Genomic DNA, 26,297 nt, shown 5'->3' with positions numbered 1-26,297 from the left:
GTTCTGTTATCTATAGGAATATTTCCTTTCTCACTACTAATTTTTCTTTTCCTTCTTCAGTCTCATAAGATGTTTAGCTATTTTAAAGATCTTTTCAAAGAAACAGCTTTCAGTTTATTTTTTGTACTATGGTTTTCTTGTTTCATTTTATATCTTTATTTCTTTCTTATTGGCTTTTCTGGATAGCCTTTCTAACTTCTTGAGTACTAGGTTTTGTTTTTTGCATTTGTATTTTAAAATGAAGGCTTAAAGGCTATAAATTTTACTCTGCCATATAGCTCTTGCTCTATACCATTGATTTTGGTAGGTAGTATTTCTGTTCTCATGATAGTTTATAATTTCAGTTTTTGTTGCTATTCATGCTTTTATTCCCTCTTGTTAATTTTGAAGTTCTATTGTTTTTCATCCTGTTGTTTTTATTAATGGTTACAGCCCCTTTTCTAACACTGAAAATCAAATATTTTTTCCTACTACTTTTATGAAAACTAGATGTTAGTGATATGCTACATGTTTTCTTTGCACCAGGATGACTTACGTCTTCACTGCTTCTACCCTTCAATAAGAGGTAAATTTTAGAATATACTTACTTTCTTTACCCACTCCTGTGAGACCTCTCCTCCATCTTCTAAGTTTTACTGAGAAAGATAGGTACTTTCAGTTCAAATCACTAATACTTCTTTCAGTGTGTTTTTCTCTATTTCAAAAATCTATATTTGGCACTGTCAAACAGTCTTAAAAATGTTCAAAAAAAATTCCAAATTACTACCTGTAAGGTTCTATGGGAAAGATCCATGAGTTTCCTCTTATATTGTGCAATTTTGGCCATAGTTGTAGTTTGATTCTTCTGTAATTCACTAATATCTTCAGATATGATCTGTTTTTTAAAAGAAAGTTTTGAAATATAGACATCAAAATATTTATGAGGTTTATTATATGCAAAGTCTAATTCTAAAATGAGATTGGATTCATCTCTCAAAATACACACTTTATATCTGCTTTATATTTCTTTCCTTTTGTGCATGTAAAAACTAAAAAGTACCATTCAAAGGCTCCTTAAGAGCTCTAGGAAATTTAGTGATGAGTCACTATACAGAAAAATAAAACATACTTCAGAAATGAGGAATTTTTAGTAATATTAACCACCAGCTCATGAATGGAAAAAGTTAGTATCTATAAAGTGACATCCAGGAGTGGCCTTAATAAACAATTACATAAGACTACTTCTGGAAAGTATGGTCCAGTATTAACTGTTGAGAGGGAGTGATGAGAGTGGAGGGAAAAGGGAAGAATACTAATTATACACCCAAATACATTTTTATGCCTCTGTACCTTGGATTTGCTCTTTGCCTGGCCTGAAATCATATGGTTTTATCTTATAAAGTCTTAACCTTACAGAGTTAAAATCCTATTTCATTAAGGCTACCTAACCTGAATCAGCTGAAGCAGTGCTTAGAAGGAAATTAATAGCATTAAATGCTATATTAGGAAAAGTCTCAAATTAATAACCTAAGCTGCTACTTTAAGGAACTAGAAAAAAGAAAAACCCAAAGCAAGCAGAATCAAGAAAATGGTTAAAAACAGAAATTAATGAAATTATAACAAAATATTAGAAAAAAATCAATGAGACCACAAACTTTGTTCAATTGACAAACCTCTACTAAGACTAACACAAATAGAGGTAATACCTTCTTTGGTCTTACTTTGAAGAACTCTGGTCATACCCTACTTATAGTAAGTACTGCGGCAATTCATTTTAAAAGTGATGCTGATAAATTCAGTGTCCAGCCTAAGATAATCAGGGCTCTGGAAATCATGTCACATGAAAAACCATGCTTAAATTTATAGCCAGAGAATACTACAAAGGAAGAAATGATTATGATGTTCAAATATCTGTAGTGCTACCATTGGAAGCACAGTGATCACCTGCAAATTAATGTCTGAGAAAATGGGTATAAATTATACCTAGGCAGATACTGAATTAATGTAAGCAAAAGAATTTATATCAATTTGAGTTAACTGACACAATGAAATGGGTTGCTTCCTAAAGCAGGAAGCTTTTCACTATTGAGACTGAATCAACAGGTTATATCACATCAGAGAATTTGAAGGTAACTTTTAAGTATTTGATTACAGTCTACTTAATAAGATATTATTAAGATATTAAGATCTACTTACAAATCTACTTAGAAAGATATTAAGAGATTTAAGCATTCAATAATTTAAGTTTGCTTCATTAATCTACAATTATACTACACCAACAAAGAATCACAATTGTAGCCTTCATTTTGGTAAGGCATCATAAATAAGAGTGTTTAATTAAGTAATATGCATTCCTTGGCTGGAAATGGAAATAACAGCCTAATAACAATGCTAAGCCAACAATTCTCAATTCATTGTTAAAATATATCAAATCAGATTTACATGATTTTGGAGGCACTATATTAAGTAGTTGCACAAAACTATAATTGTTAATTTGCAGCATATACTATGTTGTTATAAAACAGTAATCCACATGGTAAAAAGAAGTGTGCATAATCTCTTTTATTATTCCCAGAGGCAGAGAATGAAGTTAAATGCTTACATCTAATCTGGTCTGATGCTGCTTAGTCATCTGATCTTGAACCTTCAGTCTTCGAAGAAGTTCTTTGAAACCCACCATGGGTACAGGAATTAACCTGAGGAAATTCAAGTGGCCAACTTATCAGATCTAAAGTTTTTTACGAGTATTACAAAGTACAAGAAATTAGAATTCTCATAACCACATTCATGTAATTTCACAATAAATTTCTAGGGTTCAAAGGCAGATCAATGACTATGAAATCATAATATTAAACTACAGATTTTATTCAACCTTATCTTACAAACAAGTAAAGTTTAGATTTCAAAGTTTTCACCATACTATACATCCTTACCAGCAAATTTTTATGTTTTAATTAGGCTCCATGCCTGATGTGGGACTTGAACTCATGACCCTGAGATAGAGTCCCATGCTCTACCAACTGAACAAGCCAGGGGTCAACATTCTTTAAAAAGCAATGAAAAAATTCACATCAAGTGTAAGAAATATAATAAATGGTTGGCATTTGTTTGCTTCCCTGATAGCAATTTTAGTTCCTATATGAAAATAAGCTGAAGATACACTTACTTTTCAGAATCAGGGTTATCCACCTTGGCTTGTTCCCAGATAATGGGATCAACACCTATCAAAAAGGAGAAATTTTTCTGAAAACAAAACAAAACAAACAAAAAAACTATTCTCCATCTTTTAAATATCTGTATGGGAAAGGCCTTCCTAAAGTAAGATAAAAAAAAAAACAACAAAAAAAACCCAGGAGCTGTAATGAAAAATGACTATCAAATATGGCCACTACAAAAATGAAAATTTTTGTAGGATAAAGCTTAAAAAAAAATTATAGATTGAAAGGAAATACCTATAACCTACAGGATAATAGATTAACCTCCAGAATATAGAAAGCTCCTATAAATCAGAAAGGAAGACAAAAACACTTACTGAAAATGGATTACTTGAAATCTTAATTCACAAAAGATACAAAAGTGGCTAATAAACATACAAAAAGATGCTCAGTTTTACTAGAAATCAGGGAAATGCAAATGAAAAGTGATTTTTGCAGAGTGGTGAAAAATGACTGATAATCTCGTTGACAGATCAAAGTAAGAAAATGTTATACAAAATGAAAAATATGAAAATAACACATTCCTGTTACAGTGTGTACATCTTTCTGTGGAGAGCAATTTGGCAGTATCTAATAATACATAAAATATACGTAATCTTGACTCAAAAATTTCATTACCAGAGATCTAAAATACATGTCCACCTATTTGTTCTAAGACATATTTACAAGGATATTTAATTGCTGCATAGTTTATAATAATAAAAAGAAACGACACATAACTCAAGTGAAGTAAGGTACATCCATGGTATTCCATGTAGATTAAAAAGAATACTTCCATTTACTGACATTGGATAGGAAGTACCAAGCACTGCTTCGACGTGGATGGAACTGGAGGGTATTATGCTGAGTGAAATAAGTCAATCAGAGAAGAACAAACATTATATGGTCTCATTCATTTGGGGAATATAAAAAATAGTGAAAGGGAATAAAGGGGAAAGGAGAGAAAATGAGTGGGAAATATCAGAGGGAGACAGAACATGAGAGACTCCTAACTCAGGGAAATGAACAAGGGGTGGTGGAAAGGAAGGTGAGCGGGAGGGGGGGGGGGTTGGGTTGACTGGGTGGGTGATGGTCACTGAGCAGGGCACTTGATGGGATGAGCACTGGGTGTTATGCTATATGTTGGCAAACTGAACTCCAATAAAAAGAAATTTAAAAAAAAAAAAGGAAGTACTAAGGAATACTATAGCTGAAAAGGCAAGTTGCAATTGATGTACAGTGCAGAATCCTTTTTTTAAAAGGATTTCCATATATATATATATGTTATATTAAAATCACAGATAAAGGACTAATAGAGGGCAGCCCTGGTGGCGCAGCGGTTTGGCGCCGCCTACAGCCTTGGGTGTGATCCTGGAGACTCGGGATCAAGTCCCACATCGGGCTCCCTGCATGGAGCCTGCTTTCCCCCTCTCCCTGTGTCTCTGCCTCTCTCTCTCTCTCTCTGTGTCTATGAATAAATAAACAAAATCTTTAAAAAAATAAAAATAAAAAAATAAAGGACTAATAGAGTACAATCATTAGTAGTAGCTATTTCTGTGCAAAGGAGATAAAGAGGGTCTGTAATACAGTCCATCTAGTTATGCCATCTATAATCCTTTTCAATGAGAACACATTTTTTTTTTTAAAGATTTTATTTATCTGTTCATGAGAGACACAGAGAAAGAGGCAGACACAGAGAGAGGGGAGAAGGAGGCTCCCTGCGGGGAGCCCGATGCGGAACTCGATCCCAGGACCCTGGGATCACACCCTGAGCCAAAGGCAGATGCTCATCTGCTAAGCCACCCAGGTACTCCTTGTGAGAACACATTTAGATTTTACTTGAATACTCACAACAAGAGATAAGTTAGAAACAAAAATATTAAAAGTGAATTATCTTTGGGTAGATGGATTATGGACCATTTTTCTTTATTTTCCAAAATTTCTAACAAACATATTAGCTATATAATAAAAAAGCTAAATGAATACATACAATAAAAACATTTAAAACTTTGTCCCAAATTAGCAGACATAATAAATACTGGTTTTATTAATAATCAACTAACACATTCCAAAATAGAGGAAGCTTATATATTTTTAAATATTTCATTTCCTCAACTTTGTGACTAAAAACTTACCAGCAGGAGGGTTCTGTAAAAGTTGTTTGATTTGTGCAGGAGAAAGTTCAGTTCTAGTCATAGAAAGGGTTATACCAAGTTGCTGCAACTGTGTTTTTATATTAGTTTGTTCAAAATGGGCATATAGTGTTGTAGCTGGAACTCTTCTTGAAGTACCATTTGGAGAGCGTTCAACAACGTAAATGACAACTTCTGTCCTGGGGGAAAAATAAACAAGTTATAAAATAGCACACAACTCATAGATACAACTCAGTAACAGTACAGCATGTGATTTCAGAAAGGTGCTAGCTGAATTCAGAACTTGTCATTTTAGAAGAGAAAAGAGTATTTTCTTAAATCTTGGAAAATGAGGAACCCTTACTTATTTAATAGTATGTTCATTTACAAATCAACTTAAATAACAATAAAATTAAAATGAGACAGACATTTTAATATTTATAAAAGGTTTGCTTAGCTGCAAAGTCCTATGTAAACATTACTATCTTTTCCAGAATTGAGAAGTACTTTGGAGATCCTATTGAAGCTTATCTCACATATTATATCTCACTGATAATAATAATTTCTTCTAACCCAAAATATCCCCAAGTAAATGTTTTTGCCACTAAGTGTAAAAATTATACAGAAGACAAGTAAATTAATCGTATTTATCCATGAAGGAGCATAAACAGTCATCAGTTAAAACTTTCCAGTAACATCTTTGTGGCCTTTGATTTGTATACACAGCCATGATTACTGTTTCTTCCTGTTTCTGAATGAAAAATCTAAAGAATTATTAGCATCTGATAAATTAAGAACTCCAAGATTAAGGGGCGCCTTAGTGGCTCAGCCAGTTAAATGTCTGACTCTTGAATTCAGCTCAGATCAAGATACAAGGGTTGTGAGATCAAGCCCCGCATCTGGCCTCCACACTTGGCGTGGAGCCTGCAAGATTCTCTCTCTCCCTCTGCCTTTCCCACCTCTAAAAAACAAAAATAATTCAAGAAAAAAAAATGAACTCCAAGATTAAGAAAAAAAGCTTTTAAACAAATGTTGCTATAAATACTGAATAATCATTAGTTGAGTGATAACATTCTGCTTTAAGATTTAATTTGTGCTTTATCAACAAAAATGCTGTTGGATCACTCTCTTTGAACCAAGGCACACAGAAATAAATATATTTAACGTATACTTACTGATCATCTGGCAATGTTTTAATACCCTCTACATTTACAGTAAGTGTCTGGTTTCCTCCCAAAACTTTATGCAATGATTCTACCAACTGCGGTTGCTGGCTTCGAATATCTGTTTCTTTTTTGTTGAAAACTAAAACCAGTAGCCCATCTTCATCTTTATTATTGGGCATACAACTATATCCTACTGCCTGTAGAATGACAAAGTAAACAAAATTTTTAAAAATGTACAGATTTTACATCAGATGTTTAATATTAATACCTTAAATACCTGCTAAAACAGGGAAAACAGTTTAATATCTACTAATGAAGAGAATGATTCTTCCCACCACACTGTGCCCTAGGTCATGACAAAAGTATAAAGAGAAACTATTTTACCCAAGGATAATATAAACTTATAGTGAAATTAAAATGTCCCCTTTAACAGTAACCAAATAGCTTCTCCTCTGAAGAACTTCGATATTCATTATTGTTGAGTGTTCCTGAATTCTGATGAAACAATTCTGCATGTCATTATAAAAATGACTGTTTGAAAAGTCATGGACCAAGACCTAATTTATTTTGCTATATTGACTTATGGAATCTTTTTTTTTTTCTTTTTTAAGATTTTACTTATTCATGAGAGACACAGAAAGGCAGAGACACAGGCAGAGGGAGAAGCAGGCTCCCTCTGGGGAGCTCTATGTGGAACTCGATCCTGGGACTCCGGGATCACGACCTAAGCCAAAGGCAGATGCCCAACCATGGAGCCACCCAGGTGCCCCATGACTTACGGAATCTTAAACTAAGTTTTAGATACACAAATAAATGATTTACTATACTTTTTTTTCTGAATATAAATATTTTAAAAATAGAACACTGTCAAACTTACTATAAAGAATATTTACATCATTTTATGGTTTCATGTAATATAAAACTTTATGAAAAATGTTAGTTTTTAACATAATATTAAATATGACATACTATACCTTTCTAAAGAATTACTCTTTTAGATAGAAGCCTTTTCTCTTGTCACCATTTATAATGCAACTTTAAAAAAAGAAACAGGGCAGCCCGGGTGGCTCAGTGGTTTAGCGCCGCCTTCAGCCCAGGGCCTGATCCTGGAGACCCGGGATTAAGTCCCACGTCGGGCTCCCTGGATGGAGCCTGCTTCTCCCTCTGCCTGTGTCTCTGCCTCTCTCTCTCTCTCTCTCTGTGTGTCTCTAATAAATAAAATCTTTAAATAAAAAAAAATTAAAAAAGAAAAAGAAAAAAAGAAACTATTTATTTATGTATGTATGTATGTATGTATGTATGTATGTATGTAGGCAAGGGAAGAGGGACAGAGAGAATCTCCAGCAGACTTCCTGCTGACTGAGGAGCCCTACACACGGCTGCATCCCACAACTCCAAGATCATGACCTGAGCCAAAATCAAGAGTCAGACGCTTAACCAACTGAGCTACTCAGGTACCCCATAATGCAACTTTTAAAGAACTTAAATTCATTCTAGACTAGTTCTCATTTTGCCATTTGTATGTTATACATCAACTTAAAAAAAAGTTATATTCAGCCTATGTCCACGGTATAGCCCTTAGTCACTTAACAAAAGTATTAAAATTTCAACTATATAATACACTTAAAAACTTTTTGTTAGAGTGATGAGATAAAGAGATATTTTTTAATAAGATAGTCACTTTTTGTCACTTAACCATGTTGAAAAGGGTCTGATCCTCAGCCTTGAAGCTTCAAACACAGGCTTACATACATATTGATTAGACACTGACCTAGGCAACAAAAAGTGATTTTTTTTGCCATTGAAAAGTGGCCGGGACACCTGCATGGCTCACTCAATTGAGCATCTGACTTTTGATTTTGGCTCAGGTCATGATCTTAGAGTTGTGGGATCCAGCTGCATGTAGGGCTCCTCAGTCAGTGGGAAATATCCTGGAGATTCTCTCTGTCCCTCTTTCCTTGCCCCTCCCCACCACCCTCAGGTCAGATTCTTAGGGTCATGAGATCCAGTCCCATGTCAGGCCCCATGCTCTCTCTCCGTCTGCCTTTCACCCAGGTTGCACATGTGTGTGCTCTTCTCTAAAAAAAAATTGTACGTCTTAAAAAAAAAAGTGGCTGAAGTATAAACTAGATTGTAATACATTAGTTATGAAAAATACACCATCAGGGTACCTGAGTGGCTCAGTTGGCTAAGTGTCTGCCTTCGGCTCAGGTCACAATCCTGGGGTCCTGGTATCAAGCCCTACATCTGGTTCTCTGCTCAGTGGCGATTATTCTGCTTCTCCCTCTCCCTCTGCCCCTACCTGATTATGGTGCACGCACTCTCTCTCAAATAAATAAATAAAATCTTAAAAAAAAAAAAAAAAAACCATCAAGTTGACCTAAATACTCTCACTGCTGATGATACAGAATCTCTGAGAAGTCAAATTCAAATGAGAGGCAAGTTGTTTGGTAGGCATGGAAATCAGAAAGAAAATAGATTATACTGTCTTAATGGCTTTAATTGCAGCTATAATAGTGACAAACAGAACTTATACTCTTGTCTGCTGGCCACGGTGTACTTTCCTGGACAATATTAGATGAATTATCACTAAATTCTAGTTTTGGGTCTCTTTATAGATGCAAAGCAGACCACTCCCCTTCTGTTAACATTTTTTCCTCAGTTTTAAATTACATTCTAATCACACCTTCCTTCATTCATATTCTGGTCACCTTTAATCACATATAGGTAAGAAATCACTTCAATTTAATAACTTCTAAATCTTTAAAACAAAAGTATAATTGCACCATGTTCAAGGAGTACTAAAGACCAAGCAATTGCTCTCTTCCTATAATTTAAATCCAGTATTATATTCTCTTTTACACACACTCAAGTGAGGATCAAAAGAAATACTAATACCTTAAATCGGCAAAAGGGATTTTCTTGTGTGAATTCCACTGGTGGAATGTTATTGTTGAAATATCCTTTTCCTGTTCCCCAAAAGGCCTGCAGCTGATTCCATTTTGCTAAAATAGCATCTCTCTCATCTCCCAACAGCGTTGGAGCAGAAAGAGCACTTGCAGTATTTATCAGTTGATTGGACTGGGTAGGAGCTTGTGTGGGCTGACTGAAGAGACCACCTAATGCTAGAAATGTACCCCATAATTAGTATTAAAAAAAAAGAATCAATCAATTCAGATCCTAGGTATGGTAGGCAGAATAACAACGCACCCCCCTACACACACACACACACACACACACACACACACATCCTAATCCCCAGAATCTGTAAATATGTTACTTTGCACAGCATAAGAAACTTTGTAGATGTGCTTAAATTAAAAGACTTTGTTCAGACTATCCTGGATTATCAGAATGGGCTCAACACAATCATAAAGGTCCTAAGGAGGGAAGGGGGAAGTCAGACTCAAAGTGATGTAAAGATGAAGGGGCTACAAGCCAGGAAATGCAGAGAAAGACTAGAGTAACACAGCCGTGCCAACAATATCTTGATTTTAGCCCAGTGAAACCCATTTCTGAATCTCTAATCTCCAGAACTGTAAAATAATAAATATTAACTTAATACACTAAGTCTGTGATACTCTTACAGCAACATTAGGAAACTAATATACTAGGGCAGTCCTTATAATGTTAAACTTACTTTTCTAATGATTATCTTTTTAATACAAATAATTCCATTACCAGTACACTAGATGGAGTCCTTATTAGACCCACGTCAACAACAACAACAAAAAAAGAATGGATATGACATGGAAAAGTAAAGTTTGTGAAGTTGCAGAATTAGTTCTTAAATCTTTATTGCTGTTATATGTATATAATAAATACAAATTGGAGGATACAAAAAATCATTGTATCAGTATTTTATCAATATCAAGCACTTTTCCTTCTCTTATTATGAAGAAATATACAGTAAAAAGAACAGTTGAACTAATCATTAGGCTTCTAAGCTAAAAACCTTAGCAGGGTGTGTAGGTTTGATAAGTCTGTGCTACAATTTCTCCAACAGAAAGGGTAAAGTTGTTAGATCAGGCCAGTATTTCCAAAGTGGGAGGTAAATATCCCCAGTATATGAAATTATAGCTGTCAGGCAACAGTTGACTAATTATGGACTAATTCACATAACAAAAAAAAATCTTTTAATTTTCTGATAATATATTTTAAATAAGTCTCAGTTTAATGCTAGCCTGCTTTTAATGCCTCACAAACACCTGTTTAGCTCATATTATATCAAAGGAAAAAAGTCTAAAGGTCAGAGCTTAAGGCAAAAGTATTAATTAGAACTTACAAACATTACATCTTCTGTGTACTTAATTTCAATTATCCTGCCTTTATAGCAAATAATACTGGTTTTCCATGTATAGCAGTAGTACAAATCTTCCTTTTAAAATAAATGTAATATTTAAAAGTAAACTGACTTAAAGAAAATTCTTAATAATACAAATGGTACATAGGTAAGAGAAAAATCATGAACACCAAATGCTCTTGAGTTTTAGGGCTACTATATTAGATGATATTTAAGTTTTCTTTCAGGTCTAAAGATTCTAAATACCACAAGATCATTGGGGCTGCTACAGGGCTATAAAGGGTCTCTTATTACCTTCCAGATGAACAGTATTAATTTCCAAATGGGCACATACAAAAATTGTAAAGAAATGGACTAACTAGAAGCCAGAAGATTTGAATCCTTATTAAAAGCTCAATAAGCTATTTATTGTAGCTTTTGCCAAGAAAAATTCCTACACTTTATCTCAACTTCTAAATGAGATAAACTATGATCTGTACTGATTTACATTTAGCTTCCTTTTTACACTTCAAACTAGATTACAGCCATACTAGTCTATTCAGAGTTCACTAGCTGGAAGGAATAGATGAGCTCAAATTACAAAATCCAAAACATTCTTTTCAAACCTTAACATATTAGACTTCTCATACCTTTCTACCTTCCCAGGGCCCTCATGCTGTTGATTATTCCTTCAGCTCCTAAAGAAAAATCTTCAACTTTCATTGAACACACATCCTCCTTGAAAAGCTCTTTTCCCTTACATTTTTCTGACAATACATAGTCTCTCCAGGTTTTATATCTCATACATAAATACGTACTTTCATTCACGAATGAGTATCCACTAAATATCAGACACAGAGCTAAAGACTAAGGACAGAGTGGTAAACAAACAGCATATCAAACAAATAGTAACAACTGTGGTAAATTCCTCAGAGAAGTACAGAGGCTATGAGAATACTAAATGAGGGAGCTAATCAAGTGGGGCGCGGAAGGTCAAAAGAAGGCTGCTCCACTAGAAATTCACTAAGGCATAAAGGAAGAGGTCAGCCAGGCCATGATGTAGGGGCAAAGATGAACAGCATGTGCAAATCTCTGGTAAAGAGGAAGAGGAACATAAACCAGCAGAAGCAATAAGGAGTACTAAACAATGAGGTAAGAAAAAAATTGACCAGATTATTGTTGAAATTAAGGGCTCATGTTAGCCAAAACTGACAATTTGAGCATTAAAAAAAAAAAAAAAGCAACCAACTCAAGCACATTCAATTTAATAAAACTCATGCATTCAGAATTATATTTTTTAAAAGATCAAAAAATTTAAAAACCTCAATTCCTTGGACACCACTGGAAATAATCAGGCTACCAACAACTTCCTACAAAAACTGTCAATTAGGGGCACCTGGGTGGCTCAGTAGGTTAAGCATCTGCCTTCAGCTAAGATCGTGATCCCAGGGTTCTGGGATGGAGCCCCACATCGAGCTCCCTTATCAGCAGGGAGTCTGCTGCTCCCTCGCCCTCTGCCTACTGCTCCATTTGTGTGTGTACTCTCTATTTAATAAATAAAATATTTTAAAAACAAACAAAAAACCTTGTCAATTAAAAAGAATTTAGGGATCCCTGGGTGGCGCAGCGGTTTGGCACCTGCCTTTGGCCCAGGGCACGATCCTGGAGACCCGGGATCGAATCCCACGTCGGGCTCCCAGTGCATGGAGCCTGCTTCTCCCTCTCTCTCTCTCTCTATCATAAATAAATAAAAAATAAATAAATAAATAAAAAGAATTTAGTTTGCCTTTCCTATACAAATTATATTTTAGGGTGACCAAGCACTCTTGGGGGACGAAGAAAAACTTCCTTTTACAGAATTTTAGTGTGAAAGGGAGGGCAAAAATCACCATTTTGCAACTCCTAATAAAATAACTGAGGCAGTGATCATCAATGAATGAAACCATTAAGTTAAAGACTAATGGGGAACTTTACAAGACAGATTGGGTGTCATCCCCCGAACCCACTGATCAATCTTAGTGTCATCAAAAGAGGGATAAACCTTTTAATGTGATGCAGTATGAAGTACATTGCACAACTGGCAAAGTATCCATGCCAAGAAGTCAAACTTGAATCGAATATAAAGCTAACTTCATTTAGCTTTAGAAAATGGGGTATAGGGATCCCTGGGTGGCGCAGCGGTTTGGCGCCTGCCTTTGGCCCAGGGCGCGATCCTGGAGACCCGGGATCAAATCCCACGTCAGGCTCCCGGTGCATGGAGCCTGCTTCTCCCTCTGCCTGTGTCTCTGCCTCTCTCCCTCTCTCTCTCTCTCTGTGACTATCATAAATAAATAAAAAAATTAAAAAAAAGAAAAAGAAAATGGGGTATAAAGTTAAATGATACCGAAAGGAAACCTAGATTTGGGGACATTTCATAGGACAACTGGCCCAGTTTCTCCAATTCCAATTCTTGATGGGGCAAAAAGGAGTGGGGCAAAAAGGAGTGGGGAACTCTCTATACTAAAAGAAACTTGAGAGGTGCCTGGATGGAGCTCGCCTGCATCTACTCGGCCCTCATCCTGCACGACGACGAGGTGACGGTCACGGAGGATAAGATCAATGCCCTCATTAAAGCAGCGGGTGTGAATGTTGAGCCTTTCTGGCCGGGTTTGTTTGCAAAGGCCCTGGCCAACGTGAACATTGGGAGCCTCATCTGCAATGTAGGAGCTGGTGGACCTGCCCCAGCAGCTGGCGCTGCGCCAGCGGGAGGTCCTGCTCCTTCCACCGCTGCTGCCCCAGCTGAGGAGAAAAAAGTGGAAGCCAAGAAAGAAGAATCTGAGGAGTCTGATGATGACATGGGCTTTGGTCTCTTTGACTAAACTTTTATAAGCTGCTCAATAAAAAGCTGAACTCCTAAAAAAAAAAAAAAAAAAAAAAAAAATTTCAAATGTTTTAATTTTTTTTAAAAAAATTAATATTCTATTTTTTTTAGGCTTCTCTAGAAATGCAGCTTTTATTTATTACCCCCCCCAAAAAAAAAAAAAAGCTGACTCTTAATTTTGGTTTAGGTTATGATCTCAGGGTTGTGAGATCCAGCTCTTCATCAGGCTCTGCACTGGTTGGGGAGCCTGCTTAAGATTCTCCCTCTCTTTCTCCCTCTCCTCCCTCTCTGAGCAACGCTCTCTCTTAAAACACACACACACACACACACACACACACAACTTGAGACATAAAAAGAAAATGAATGTGAGGATCTTGTTTGGCTCATGATTTGAATAAACGAGCTGAAGAAAACCTGAATGAAACATAGGGAAATGTGATTAAGGACTAGGTATTAGATGATACCAAGGAATTATAAATAATGAATTGGAGTGATGTCCATATTTTTAAAGAGGGAGGCATAGTAAAGTGAGAGTGAAAAGACACGTTTAGGATTTGCTTTAAAATACTTCAGTAATAAAAAAAAAAAGAGTGAGGAAAGGAGATAGATAAAACAAGTACGGCAAATTCTGACTTTTGGGGGAATCTATTCAGTAGAATATACGGTCATTTTACTCTCTTATTTTTGTGTTAAATGTTTCATAAGTAAAGAACATTAAGTATTCACTGGATTGGAGAGGACTAATGATCTTAACTATTTGGGTAAAAAATAACAGAATCCAAATCACTGTGGGCTAAGAGGAAACAGAAGACAACAGAAGGGGATCCCCTTCTTCCATAACAATTTCATGTAATTTATAAAGGGGAACAGAGAACAGCAACTGAAGTGTGATATGAGATTAAAGTAGTTTTGTTCTGTGGTTACTGTTTTAAGGAAAAAGATACTTCAGGTTGTTGAAATGTGGGTAAGAAGGATCACTGGGGAGAGAAGTTGACTATTGGGGGTGGGGGGGTTACTGGAAAGAATAACCAACAGTACAAGGGTCCTTTGGGAGAATGAGATCCAGAGCACTGGTGAAAAGAGAAAAGGATGAGCAGAGAGGGAGGTAGATAAACAGATTTGGTACTGGGAAGCTGAAGGAATTACAATGAGGAATTACTGTTTTCTCTATGAAGAAGAGGTCAAGGCTATCTGCTGAAAATAAGAACAGAGAAATCTGAGATTTGAAGAGAATAAAGGTTTAAAATAACTATTATAGAAGGTTGGAGAATAAATTAAATAGAGAAACTTCAAAGGATTACCAGGTAATGCTGAGGCCCCAAGTTAGGTCAGTGATTAAGAATTTAGGGGTACTATTCAGTATTTTGTATTGTGTGATCTTCTCAAGCAGTATCTAGATAGACAGTTGGGCTTACACCAGCGTGGGATCCCCCCCACCCCCAGGCACATGATACAAGGACAAGGAAGTTTAGCATATTGGCAACCAGTGACTGAAATGGAAGGACATAGAATCTAAGCTAATTAGAGAGGATAGTGAAGACAAGAAGGAGCAGATAAAGAATAGAAAATGGTCTAAATGACAATGTCACTGGTTTAAAGACCTAATGAGGTCTAGGAACAGCTATATTGGAAGTTCTTATAAAGGCAGGCTAAAAGAGCAAGTTGTGGGATGTTCATGTTAGTGATTTTAAAATTAGAACATTTTCAGATGTTGCCAAGGTCCAGGGTAAGAACTGTTTAGGTAAAGTGGAAGAGGTCTTTGGAAAAAAAGGTAGACGGCATGGCTGTTTGAGTATACAGCCATGTGATGTTTAACCCAGATAGAAATTGAAAAGTAAAGTAAGACTAAGAGCCAACTGCTAAAGTTTTAAATGAATAAGAGGTACTGTCCAGGAAGTCAGCAGACAACTGAGATTAGACATATCACAGATGGTATAGCCAGACAGCAAGCACCTGTTTTAAAAATAAGACAACAGCTCCATAATCTTTGTAGGTTAAACTCAAACTCCTTACAGCAGCAGGTCCCAAATTCCTTATACTATGCCATGCAATGATGCTTTTGTCAGTTATTCTACTTGGAATACCCTTTTCTGACTTCATCTAACCTAATTCTTTCAAGATTCAGTTCTTCCTCTGTATTCCACAGCACCTTGTAGGGATTCATTTTAGAACTTTCACATATATATGTATTTTGTATAAATGGATATTGTTATTCTAATTAGATATCTGTCATTCTATCTCCAAGTAGACTATAAACAGGCTTTGTGGCTCTCAACCTTATATACCCAATGCCTGACATATAACATACAGTCAGTCAAGTGGTACAAGAGTACTATTTCATAAGGTTCTTGTGAGAATTAAATAAATTAATCATACAAGATAACCCTGGAACATATCGCCATACCAGCTAGTAAGGATGCTATCAAAGACTAATTCAAAGCTTGTGTCAAAGGATTTGGAAGCCAACCTGAAAAGCCTTGTATCTTTGGCCAAAGATGGGACAGTTCAAACATCGATAAGGATAATAACTGCAACAGATTAAAAAATACCAAATAGTTGAAATACTTAAGTTCCTAACATTAAAAAAAATGCAATTAGTCTCCATCGGAGAATCACAGAAAACCAACTCTTTATTTTTTTCTTCCAACTCTTTATTTTGAAAACTAATTATAGGAGACGGTCACACCGGAGCCTGCGCACTGGGTCCCCTGCGCCTCCCGAGGTTCTCCACTCGGCGGCTCGAAGAGGGCGGAGCGCGCCGGCGGCAGCACATCCCTCAGGGGGCTGCGCGAACGGATGGTTGCTGCAGCTCATGCCCTTGCCGAAGAAAGACAGAATCAGAGTGGTCTCTGCTCTCTTCCATCACAGTCCTCAAATTGATCTTATGATCAACATTTAGACCAGTCATCGATGGATCCGTACTTAAAAATGATGTGAAGCAGAGACTGGTGAAGGAGCGCAGAGAAGAAAAGAAGAGACAACAAGAAGCCAAAAAAGAAACCCAGATCCTTGAGAAGGAAAGAAAGTCCAGGATCCAATATGAGAGGCAAATGGAGGAGAAACAACGAAAGCTGAAAGAACAAAAAGAAAAGGATGAGCAACGGAGAATATCTGCTGAAGAAAAAGGAAGCAAAAACTACAGGAGGAAAGGGAGAGGTTCAAAGCTGTTCTCTATTGAACACTGGAACGGAGCAGCCTGTCGATTGTCATCAAAAAAGATGGTCTTGGGAGGGCTCTACAGCCGTGAACCCTGAGACTAAAACTGTTAATAAAGATTCCGTATCAACTGAAAAACTTGAGCAGAGGGCTTCTGGTTTTCACAAACAAATGTCTTTGTCATCTGCAGGTCTTCAGAACTCTATCGCCATGAAAACTAATTATAAATATGGAAAAGAATCAACCAAATAATAAAGTTTTTCTTTATAATATACATGTAAAAGGAGTCACAGGGTTGGAATGATACCATTTTGTAACCCCTAAAAAATTAATGGATCTAAGTACTGATCACCAATGGCTACTGCTAACACAACAAAAAAGACATCACTGACATTATATACCTCTTAATAAAGAATGCAATATAGTCTTGCAGCCAAAGTGTCTAGATCCAACCCAATTTACAAGAAACAGAGAAGACTACATACAAAATATGTTAAACTATACCACAGGAATGCAATCTAGTAAAGTCCTGACTTGAAAAACTGTATAGAACAAGTATCTGATTTAGCAAACTGTAAAAACAAAACAAAAAAAGGGCTACAGGGGAACTTAACAAAGTTTGAAGATAAATAAAACTAAATAATATTTACACTTACATGACAAAATTATAAAGTCAAGTAAAGAACAGGTCACCATGAAAGACAGAATTATATAGTTCCTCTGACAGGGCAGTGACTGCGAGGGCAATGTGAAGAGCTTCTCAAGTGGCTGGCCAGGGCCACTGCCCGGCACAGGCAATGGTACAGGTGATCACCTTATATATAATTCATTAAGCTGTACTTCTGTGCTGTTTTCTGTGTTACTTTCAGCAACGAAAGTTCAACAGAATGCTATTAAACACAGAGGGTTAATATCCTCATCCTGTCAGTCAGTCTTCTCTTCTCCCCAGTTGCTATCATCATATATAAACATGAGAAGTAGCTTTTGGAATTTTGTGGAATACTGATAAATCTTCAAAACAAGAGATATCCACTAAAGTGTTTTGAACAGTGCACTCAATGTTAGGTACATGTTACAGTTTTATATTTGAAGTAGGATGAAGGCCTCTTATACTTACTAGTTTGCTGCTGCTGCTGCTGTGTATTAAATCCTCCAAATCCCAGTCCTGTTCCCAAACCAGTACCTAAACCAGTACTACTTCCAGTTGTTGTGCCAAAACCAGTACCAAATCCAAAACCTTTGTTCTGAGTACCACCAAAGAGTCCTTTGAAGGAAAAATTTAAATTGCATAAGTTAAAAAAAAAAAAAAGCTGATGTCTAGCTCATTCACTTTACAAATGATTTAGATATCTTCTTACCAGTAGCACCTGTGTTAGCTGGAGCAGAAAAGCTGAAAGCAGAACCTGCTGTTGTAGATGTTGTCCCAAATCCTCCAAACCCACCTAATTTAAAAAGGATAAATAAAACAGAAAGGAAGAATCTTTTGTATGCATTAATTTCTTTTTCAAATTATTCTACATCATTACCACATAAAAAGACAAAATAGTTTGATCTAATTTTTCCTTTCTCTACTTTCAACTTCAGTTTTTAAAAAACTACGCTACTCATCATGAAGTCAGTATGTTGCAAGAAATAATGACTAAGTATTTAAAATAGAAATAACCACAATGCAATATACACCCTTCAAACTAAAGGGGTGATTAACAGTTACAGCTAAGAAAACGTTAAGCCTATTACCATGCTTAACAAACTCTAAAATGACTATGCATGTACTTTTTAGAGTAGGAGTTGCAAATTCAAATCCCTACAAGATTAAGGCTGATAACATTAAAGAGTGAAATAGACTGGATGTTTACTGACTGATAGAACTGTTCAATGTGAATAGTTTTTAAAAGTGGCAGCAAAAAAAAAAAAAAAAAATTTCTAAATTCCAGATTACTGCTCTGGGAGAATGGTAGTTTCATAGTGTTGTATATTTCATTTTTTCTAAGAGAAACAGAGGATCTAAATTTTCTATGTGAAATTTACAGAATTTTAAACCCTAATTCATTTGGGGGAGAGGGGCAAAAACTCAAATTTTTTTTTTTTTTTTTAAGATTTTATTTATTTATTCATGAGGCAGAGAGAGAGACAGAGAGAGAGGCAGAGACACAGGCAGAAGGAGAAGCAGGCTCCATACAGGGATATGGGCCTTGATCCCGGAACTCGGGATCACACCCTGGGTGGAAAGCAGGTGCTAAACCACTGAGCCACCCAGGCATCTCAAATGTTTTTAAAATAGTGTGAAACATCATATCAGCAGATTGTGGGGCCAGTTTGCAACTTTGGGTTTGGTGAATTAACTTGTATTTCAGCTTATATTTCTACTTAGTCTTCATGAAAACTTTGCAACTTTCTAAAGGAAACACACTGACCTCCCTACAACAAGAATGTGTTTCTTGAAGAAAGAGATATGGGGGGAAAAACAAGTTTCAACTGGAATGAAGTAGTAGGAAAGGAGAGTGGAACTAGCATAGTTCTCTGCACCAGTGTGGCAACCGACAGATACACACATTTAATTTTTAGGTAAGTTTAGAGATGAAACTAATCTTAACCATATGTAATTTGACATATGAATGGGATGGAATATAGACAATCTAATATTGTTTTATATTTTTTTTCCTATTGTCAGTTTTTACCTGATTACCAATGTGGTGCCAAAAAGACTTTTAAGAAAAATGGGGATCCCTGGGTGGCTCAGCGGTTTGGCGCCTGCCTTTGGCCCAGGGCATGATCCTAGAGTCCTGGGATCGAATCCTACATCGGGCTCCCGGCATGGAGCCTGCTTCTCCCTCTGCTTGTGTCTCTGCCCCCCCACTCTCTCTATCATGAATAAATAAATAAATCTTAAAAAAAAAATGTTTGAACCATTAGTGCTGCATTACGCCACAGTTTTTCACAATTCTAACTTCTAATTTCCTATATTTCTAGTTTAAGAGATAGATTCATGTTACATAAAGGATATAAGAAAGAAAAAACCTCAACCTTTTGATATTCACCATATAATTTTGATTTGGAAAATTACTCAAGAATAGACTGCATACTGTAGTCATAACCAAATACGCTATTTTCTTGTAGGTTCTATTGCAGTACTGCAAACTGTAAACATTTGGACTAAAAAAAAAAAAATCAACTAAAAAGTATAAAACACTGCTCTCAATCTTTTTCATTATCTTCCCTTACATAGAATAACTATGATATATTCTGATTTGGCTACACAATATTAGTAGCTTATCATGGTTCCTAATACCAAAAATGTAATAGTGAATCTGTAAAGATACAAAATAAACAAGAGTTAAAAAAAAATAATAAAAAAAATAAGAATTTCTATCATCCCCTTGCTGAAGGTTCAGTTACTGAACATACATAGAAGTGGTTAAAATACAGTTATAAAATACAGTTATATTATCACAACTCAACACTTAACAGTGATAACTCCAAATGAACATGAAATCAAGCAAATACCAATAAGTTTATTTATTGTTGTTGAATTACAAGCTGGGTGGCTTTGTTCAGAAACACAAATTTCAAAATACAGCTGTTTTACCCAGTGCCAATTTTAAGCAAATGGAAAAATAAACGTACATGACAGTAAATGACAGTGATACATGATCACTTTAAATATACCTTAACGACAAGGACTGTTTTATCTTTGGAATTCAAGGAATTCAAACGTATTTCTCAAAACATTTCAAATCAGATGCCAAGGTGATATTCGTACTGCTCTAACAAATACTGCACAAATACCAGACTTTCCAAATAAATTTTAGGGAATAAATAATGTTTACAAAATGCATATAATTGGCATGGGTAGAAGTGGCATAATGCAAGAGAATATGGACAATATATTCATATACGAGCAGCAGAGGAACAAGACTTTTCTATAGGATAACTATGTAAAATACACAGACCTATTTTAAATTTATATATACATATAAACACATTATAGTTTGTGCTTTGCAAATTTCCAATGAGCTTCAATCCATATAGGTACTAAAATCTTCATTATTATTTAATACAAATATGTCTAGCCTACCTACTAGACTCAATGCTATCTGACAAATTAAACTGCCCTACTTATTTCTCAAAAAATCCTGTGAAAAACCAAGACTCTTTATAATTACATATCTTATAGAAATGCATCCTAATCTGCCAAGTGGACCAAAGAAATACATTATTGTTGTTAAACACATTTTAAAAATACAGGATATTGCTGTTCGTATAAGACTTGTTTCTCTTGGGAAACACAAAGACAGTCGAATGAAATTGCAATGAAAGATGCAGGAAAGATGAAAAAAATGACTGCAGGAGTCCAAGAATCCCAGAGAAAAGGGCCTGACTGGTGAGTTTCTATTTTGTAAGAGATAACATAACAATTTGGGAAACATATTCTACTTAAAATAATCCGTTCCAAATTCTTATCACTTGGAAGGTATATTCTGTCCAATTAAATGCAAGTTTAACAAAGGAACATTATAACTTGCAAGACTTCTAAAAACCAAATCTTTTAAGACAGTCAAAACTAGATACAAATGTTTTTGATTCGACTCTAGGAAATGAATTTCCTTTCCTCTTTAGACAAGTCGCTGCTCTTCCCAAAACTAGGAACTACAGAACATTCTTGGACTCCAGCTCCCAACATCCGTCACACATACGACCCGCAGTATCTACCTGCACTTGCCAGACTGTTACCAAAATTGAACGGAGTCGCCGCGGTAGTAGAAACACCGAAATTCCCAATATTAAAGTTCACTGCAGGATTAGCAGTTAATCCGAAACCCCCAAAATTAAACCCACTGGCGGTGGAGTTGGCAGTCTCAAGCCCACCAAATCCTGATCGGCGTGTAGGCACAGAAACAAAATTTTAAAACGGGGGAGGGAAAGAAAAGGAAAAGAAAGCAAGAAAAGGGTTAGAAGAGTCAGCAGGTTTCACAGAAGGGAACAAGGACAAACCTTGACTTCGCTCCAGCGAGTTAAGAAAGCGGAGGTGGAGGCGGGGACAGGAGGAAGGAGCAGGAGCGTGAAGTCCCGCAGCACTGACCAAGGGGCCAGGACCGAGGGGGCCGCAGTGCAGCGCCCGCGGCCCGCCGGCCCCAACCAGCGGGAGCCGAGCAAACGTTCCCGCGGGCCCCGGAGGCTCGCGCGGGGACAGCCAGGCCGGTCTCCGGCAGTGGGAAGGCGGAGCCGCTGGCTGGCCTCTCGGGGACTCCCCGGCGGCGGGAAGCGAACCCCAGGAGGGCAAGGCTCTGCGGGGACCCACGCGCAGCCGGAGAGCCACAGGCTGGGCCTCGAAATCCCCCGCGGCCTCCTCAGGAGCCGCCTGGGCCCGCCCTGCCGCTGCCCGCCCTTGGCCGAGGCACCTGAAGTCCCCGGGTCTCCGAACCGGACAATCTCGGGCCGAGGGGCTGGACCGGAGGCCTCCCTCCCTTCCCGGGAGGATCACTCACCCGCGGGGGCCGCGGGGGCCGCGGCGGTGCCAGAGGTGCCCGAGGGAGCCCCGAAGTTGAAGGCCATGTCGCGGGCGCAGGGGACTAAGGCGCCGCTCCCACGACACTCCGTGCGCTCCGCTCTTCAGTCCCGCGGAGAACTGCCTGCGGGTCACGAAGTTCCGGCCCTTTTCTGGCCTAGCCTGAGAAGCCGGAACGCCGGAAAGGCGCCGGGGGCGGGGCCTGGCGGGAGCGCGCCGGGTCCGGCAGCTTCCGGGGCCTGAGGGCTTCTGGGGCGCGGGGCGTTCCCGGGGCGTCGGCCGGGACCGCCTGACGGGGTGCGGTGGGGAGGGCCCCGGGGAAAGGTGTGCGGTGGGCTGCATACGGGGGTGCAGCGAGGCCCAGGTGGGGGGCGCCGTCGTCTCCGCAGCGTGGAGCCCACGGCAGTGCTGGAGCTCACGAGGATTCGCGAAGCAGCCTCTTTCGGAGCCTTTCTTGTATTCTGCTGCTCTCGTTTGATCTGAGTCCGCGAATGACAAGTGGCCGGACCCACCGTACACACCCTCCTCTGGGCCCCAGGGGTTGAGGAACAGACTCTTCAGCCCTGGATTGCGGCGAATCTCGTGGGGGCCCTTCCGGCGCGACCATCTTGGCTGCTTCCCCTCGCAGGCCAGGCGAGGGTCTCAGTGAGGAGCTGGCGCTCCGCGCGGACGTGGACGCACATCCTGGCCCAGCCACGGGACCCGGTGTCTTCAGGGCGCCCGCTCGTCTCCAGGGCGGTGCTGGCCTGGTATTTTTCCCATTCTTGTTTATGAATGCATTTTTTAAGACATGTACAGGTGTATTGGAAATTGATTTTTTGATTGTATGGTACTGAAAATTTTCTCAAGATGATGGAAAATGTTAACACTTGTATCCGCGATTCATACCCAAGTGTTAATCTCTCTAGCACTGTCATCTTAAAGACAAAGGAGGGAAGGAGCTAGAAGCCAGCAGGTGAAAGTGTTTATTTCAATCATTATTGTAAAATAACGTAATGATTAATTAATAATTTATTTATTTATTATTAATGATAATGTGATAATTTTCAAAAGAATTGAATTTATTGTTAATATTTCAGAATATATGCTGCATCACATTAATTTTTGCAAACTTTTGTCTGCAGTATTTTGTGATTTGGATATTTCACCTCTCGTGAGAGAAAAGACATTACACTATTTTACATCAATCATTGAAAAGAAAAGGAATACACGAAATTAAGAAGAATTATGGAGATTGTACAAATAGTGGGAAGTTTTGAAGCAAGTAAAGACTATATCAATTAGGAAAGGTGTATATGTATGTTTTGAGCATCTACTTTATTTCACACATTATAGCAACAAATGTATCATCCAAAGTATGATAGTCATGGTGGTAAAAAAAAAAAAAAAAAAAAAGGCGTTAACAGGTTTCTTTGAGAAGGGTATCTGTTTAGGTTCCTTTTTTTTTTCCTTTAATAACCTTATAGAATTATTTGATTCTTAAATCTGTGTGCTTAAATACCTAAATAAAAATAATAACAAAAGCCATTTTGTCTATCAAAATTACAAATCCTTGGACCCAGCTACTTCTAGGAATTTATCTTATAAATGATTTGGCAAAATTATGGAATACAAAGTTATTGGTGCAGCATTGTTTATAATAACCAGTGACTGGAAACAAACGGGTTTGCTTAAAAAGCAGCATTTATACAAATGAATACTATTCAGGCATGAAATGGGAACAGTAAAGCTCTTTACTGAAAAGAGAGATCTCAAAGATGTATTACATAGAAAACTGTCTATGGTATGCTACAATTTTAGTGACTGAAAAAAGGTTTAGAATATATAAATATACATTTTTGTATAAACTATTCCTGGAAAAGTATATATTAAAAAGTGAGTAAATTAGTTGCCTCTGGGAGGATGAAGAGGGTGGAGGAAGACTTTTCACTGTAAACCCATTTTATGCTTTTTGAAAATGTAAACGGTTTACCTGTTCAAAAATTAAATCATGGCAATAGTAACTGCAGGAGTCCCAGTGAGAGCACTGAGGCAGGGAAGAGGACCGCAGGGTGAGACACAGAGCAGATGGCCTTGATGACTAATGGGATGTGGAGGGAAGGGAGGGAGAGGGAAGGAGTCTAGCAAGAGTCCTGCTTCCTAGCATGTACAGCTGGGTAGATGGTGATGCCGTTCCCCAGCAATGGGAATTTGGAACGAAGACAAGGAAAAATTCCCTTTTTTTACTTTCTGGATTTGGGGACAGTCTGGCTGAGGATATCCAGCAGGTGTTTGGTACATGTGGCTGAGGTTGAACAGAGATTTGTGTTTTGGTTGTAGGTGTTTAGGTTGTCATTGAAGTCAGGGAGTCAATGAGATTGTCAGGAAGAGTTACCAAGAGAGAAGTTGCAGCTGATCACAGGAATTAAGAGAACAGCCCTCAAGGGAACCTGAGAGAGTATGGCTGGAGAGCTAGGAGAACCCGCAGAGTGAAATCACAGAAATAATGGATGGAAGGGGAGAAAGACTGGGGATGAAAGGAATGGGTGAATGTTTCTTCCATAGGAAGCCTTCCCTGATTACCTTTTCTAAAATAACACATTCCTGTCTTGTCACTGTGGCTACTTAAATATTCTTAGTACTTACTACCACCTATATATTGCTTCCCAGATTTAATATAAGATCTGTGAGGTAGGGAACTGTTTTGTTTTTTTTGTTCTTGTTTTTGTTTTTACTACTTGTATCCCTACTGCTAACAGAGTGCCTGCCCCCATGACAGACCTTACTCAGGACCATGGAACGGATGAATGAGTTATTTGACCTGTCCCTCTCCCTTGCCTTTCCCATATTCATCTTCAAGTCCCACATATTTTTCCTCTTAAACATTTGTAAAATATTTCATCCCCACTGCCATCTCCACAATTGAAATTACCATAATCTTTTGCCTAGATCAGGGATCAGCTAATGATGGCCAAATGTGGACTGTCGTCTATTTGTATAAATACAGTTTTATCGGAACACAGACACATCCATTTGTTTACATGTTGTCTACAACTGCTTTTATTATACAAGAGCAGAGTTGAGTAGTTGTGACAAGAGAGGCCTGCAAAGCCAAAACTTTTTCATCTGGCCCTTTATAGACAAGGTTTGCCAACCCCTACCTAGACACTGCAGTAACCCCTAAAGTGCAATGAGCAGGACTGTTGCACTGTGACTTCATTCTGGGTTGCCTGGACAACAAGCTAGCTGTGGCTAAGAGTTCCCCCTTCTGCACACAAGCTCAGGTCCCATGGAACCAGAGTTTTCTTTACCCCAGTGGTGGAGACTGTAACATTCCATAGGCAGCTGCATTCACAATTTCTATAAAGCATTCGCCTCAATCCCAACTTCCTGTTGCTCGGTGGCTTGTACATTCCTTCATTGACAGGACTGTTTCTTCATGCTTGCTCCTTAAAAGAGGGGACTAGAAGGCAGATATGTGTGTGCTCCTTTGTGAGACCAAACAGGACTCTGGCCCATATTGGCCTCTCCATGGGATGACAAGAAGGATGCCTTTTTTCTTGCTGTCCTGCCCCTATATATCTTTATTTTCCCCAATAAAGCCCCTGCTATGCGGCTTTGTGGTAGACACCCCCAGGCAAGATCCATCTTGCATGCCAACGGAGACCCCAAAGGGACCCACCTAACACAGCAGCCTCCAAACTGACCACCCTGCATTCATGTAGACTCTTCCAATTCATTCACCTTGCAGTTAGTGTAGGCCTTTCTAAACAAACCTGCCACGTGTCCCATTTCTCTCCTGTCTCCCAAAATCCAATTTACAACATTCAATGGTTTCCCATTGGTCTTAAAATAGACCAAAATCTTTAAACTGGCTTAATAAGACCCAACTTGACCTGGACCCTGCCTTTCTCTCCAACCTTATCTTCCACTTTTCTTCCCTCTGAACTCCGAGCAAATATTTTGTTACTTATAAATGTGTTTCTTCCTGTTCCTGGCCATGACCTCTTTCCTCTGAAATGTTTCACTTTGCCTAATTACAC

At 38.0% G+C, this 26,297-nt stretch overlaps 2 protein-coding genes and 1 pseudogene across 4 annotated transcripts in view; 2 read left to right on the top strand and 1 right to left on the bottom strand.

The window, feature by feature from the left end:
* ART3 (ADP-ribosyltransferase 3 (inactive)) overlaps positions 1–2,803 on the top strand; it is a 48,362-nt gene extending 45,559 nt beyond the window's left edge. For both annotated transcript variants that reach the window (XM_072745440.1, XM_072745437.1), the window contains 2 exons: positions 526–565; positions 2,555–2,803. The gene's annotated coding sequence lies outside the window, so the exon portion shown is untranslated. The remainder of the gene's footprint in view (positions 1–525; positions 566–2,554) is intronic.
* NUP54 (nucleoporin 54) overlaps positions 1–22,493 on the bottom strand; it is a 29,881-nt gene extending 7,388 nt beyond the window's left edge. Inside the window, exons 1-10 of one of the 2 annotated variants that reach the window (XM_025992967.2) lie at positions 22,256–22,493; positions 21,480–21,641; positions 18,128–18,211; positions 17,887–18,033; positions 9,370–9,596; positions 6,481–6,668; positions 5,309–5,505; positions 3,146–3,200; positions 2,582–2,675; positions 767–874 (exon numbers count right to left, since the gene is read on the bottom strand). In XM_025992967.2, coding sequence (XP_025848752.1) covers positions 767–874; positions 2,582–2,675; positions 3,146–3,200; positions 5,309–5,505; positions 6,481–6,668; positions 9,370–9,596; positions 17,887–18,033; positions 18,128–18,211; positions 21,480–21,641; positions 22,256–22,322 — 1,329 coding nt within the window. In that variant the 5' untranslated portion in view covers positions 22,323–22,493. The remainder of the gene's footprint in view (positions 1–766; positions 875–2,581; positions 2,676–3,145; positions 3,201–5,308; positions 5,506–6,480; positions 6,669–9,369; positions 9,597–17,886; positions 18,034–18,127; positions 18,212–21,479; positions 21,642–22,255) is intronic. The other variant, XM_025992968.2, reaches the window with a different exon arrangement.
* Positions 12,636–13,636, top strand: LOC112915533 (large ribosomal subunit protein P1 pseudogene; annotated as a pseudogene).
* Positions 22,494–26,297: the final 3,804 nt, after the last annotated feature.

Source organism: Vulpes vulpes, unplaced genomic scaffold, assembly GCF_048418805.1.
Source record: "Vulpes vulpes isolate BD-2025 unplaced genomic scaffold, VulVul3 u000000899, whole genome shotgun sequence".
NCBI lineage: Eukaryota > Metazoa > Chordata > Mammalia > Carnivora > Canidae > Vulpes > Vulpes vulpes.
The sequence above is the reverse complement of the archived record's forward strand: the minus strand, read 5'-3'. Positions and strand labels throughout refer to the sequence as shown.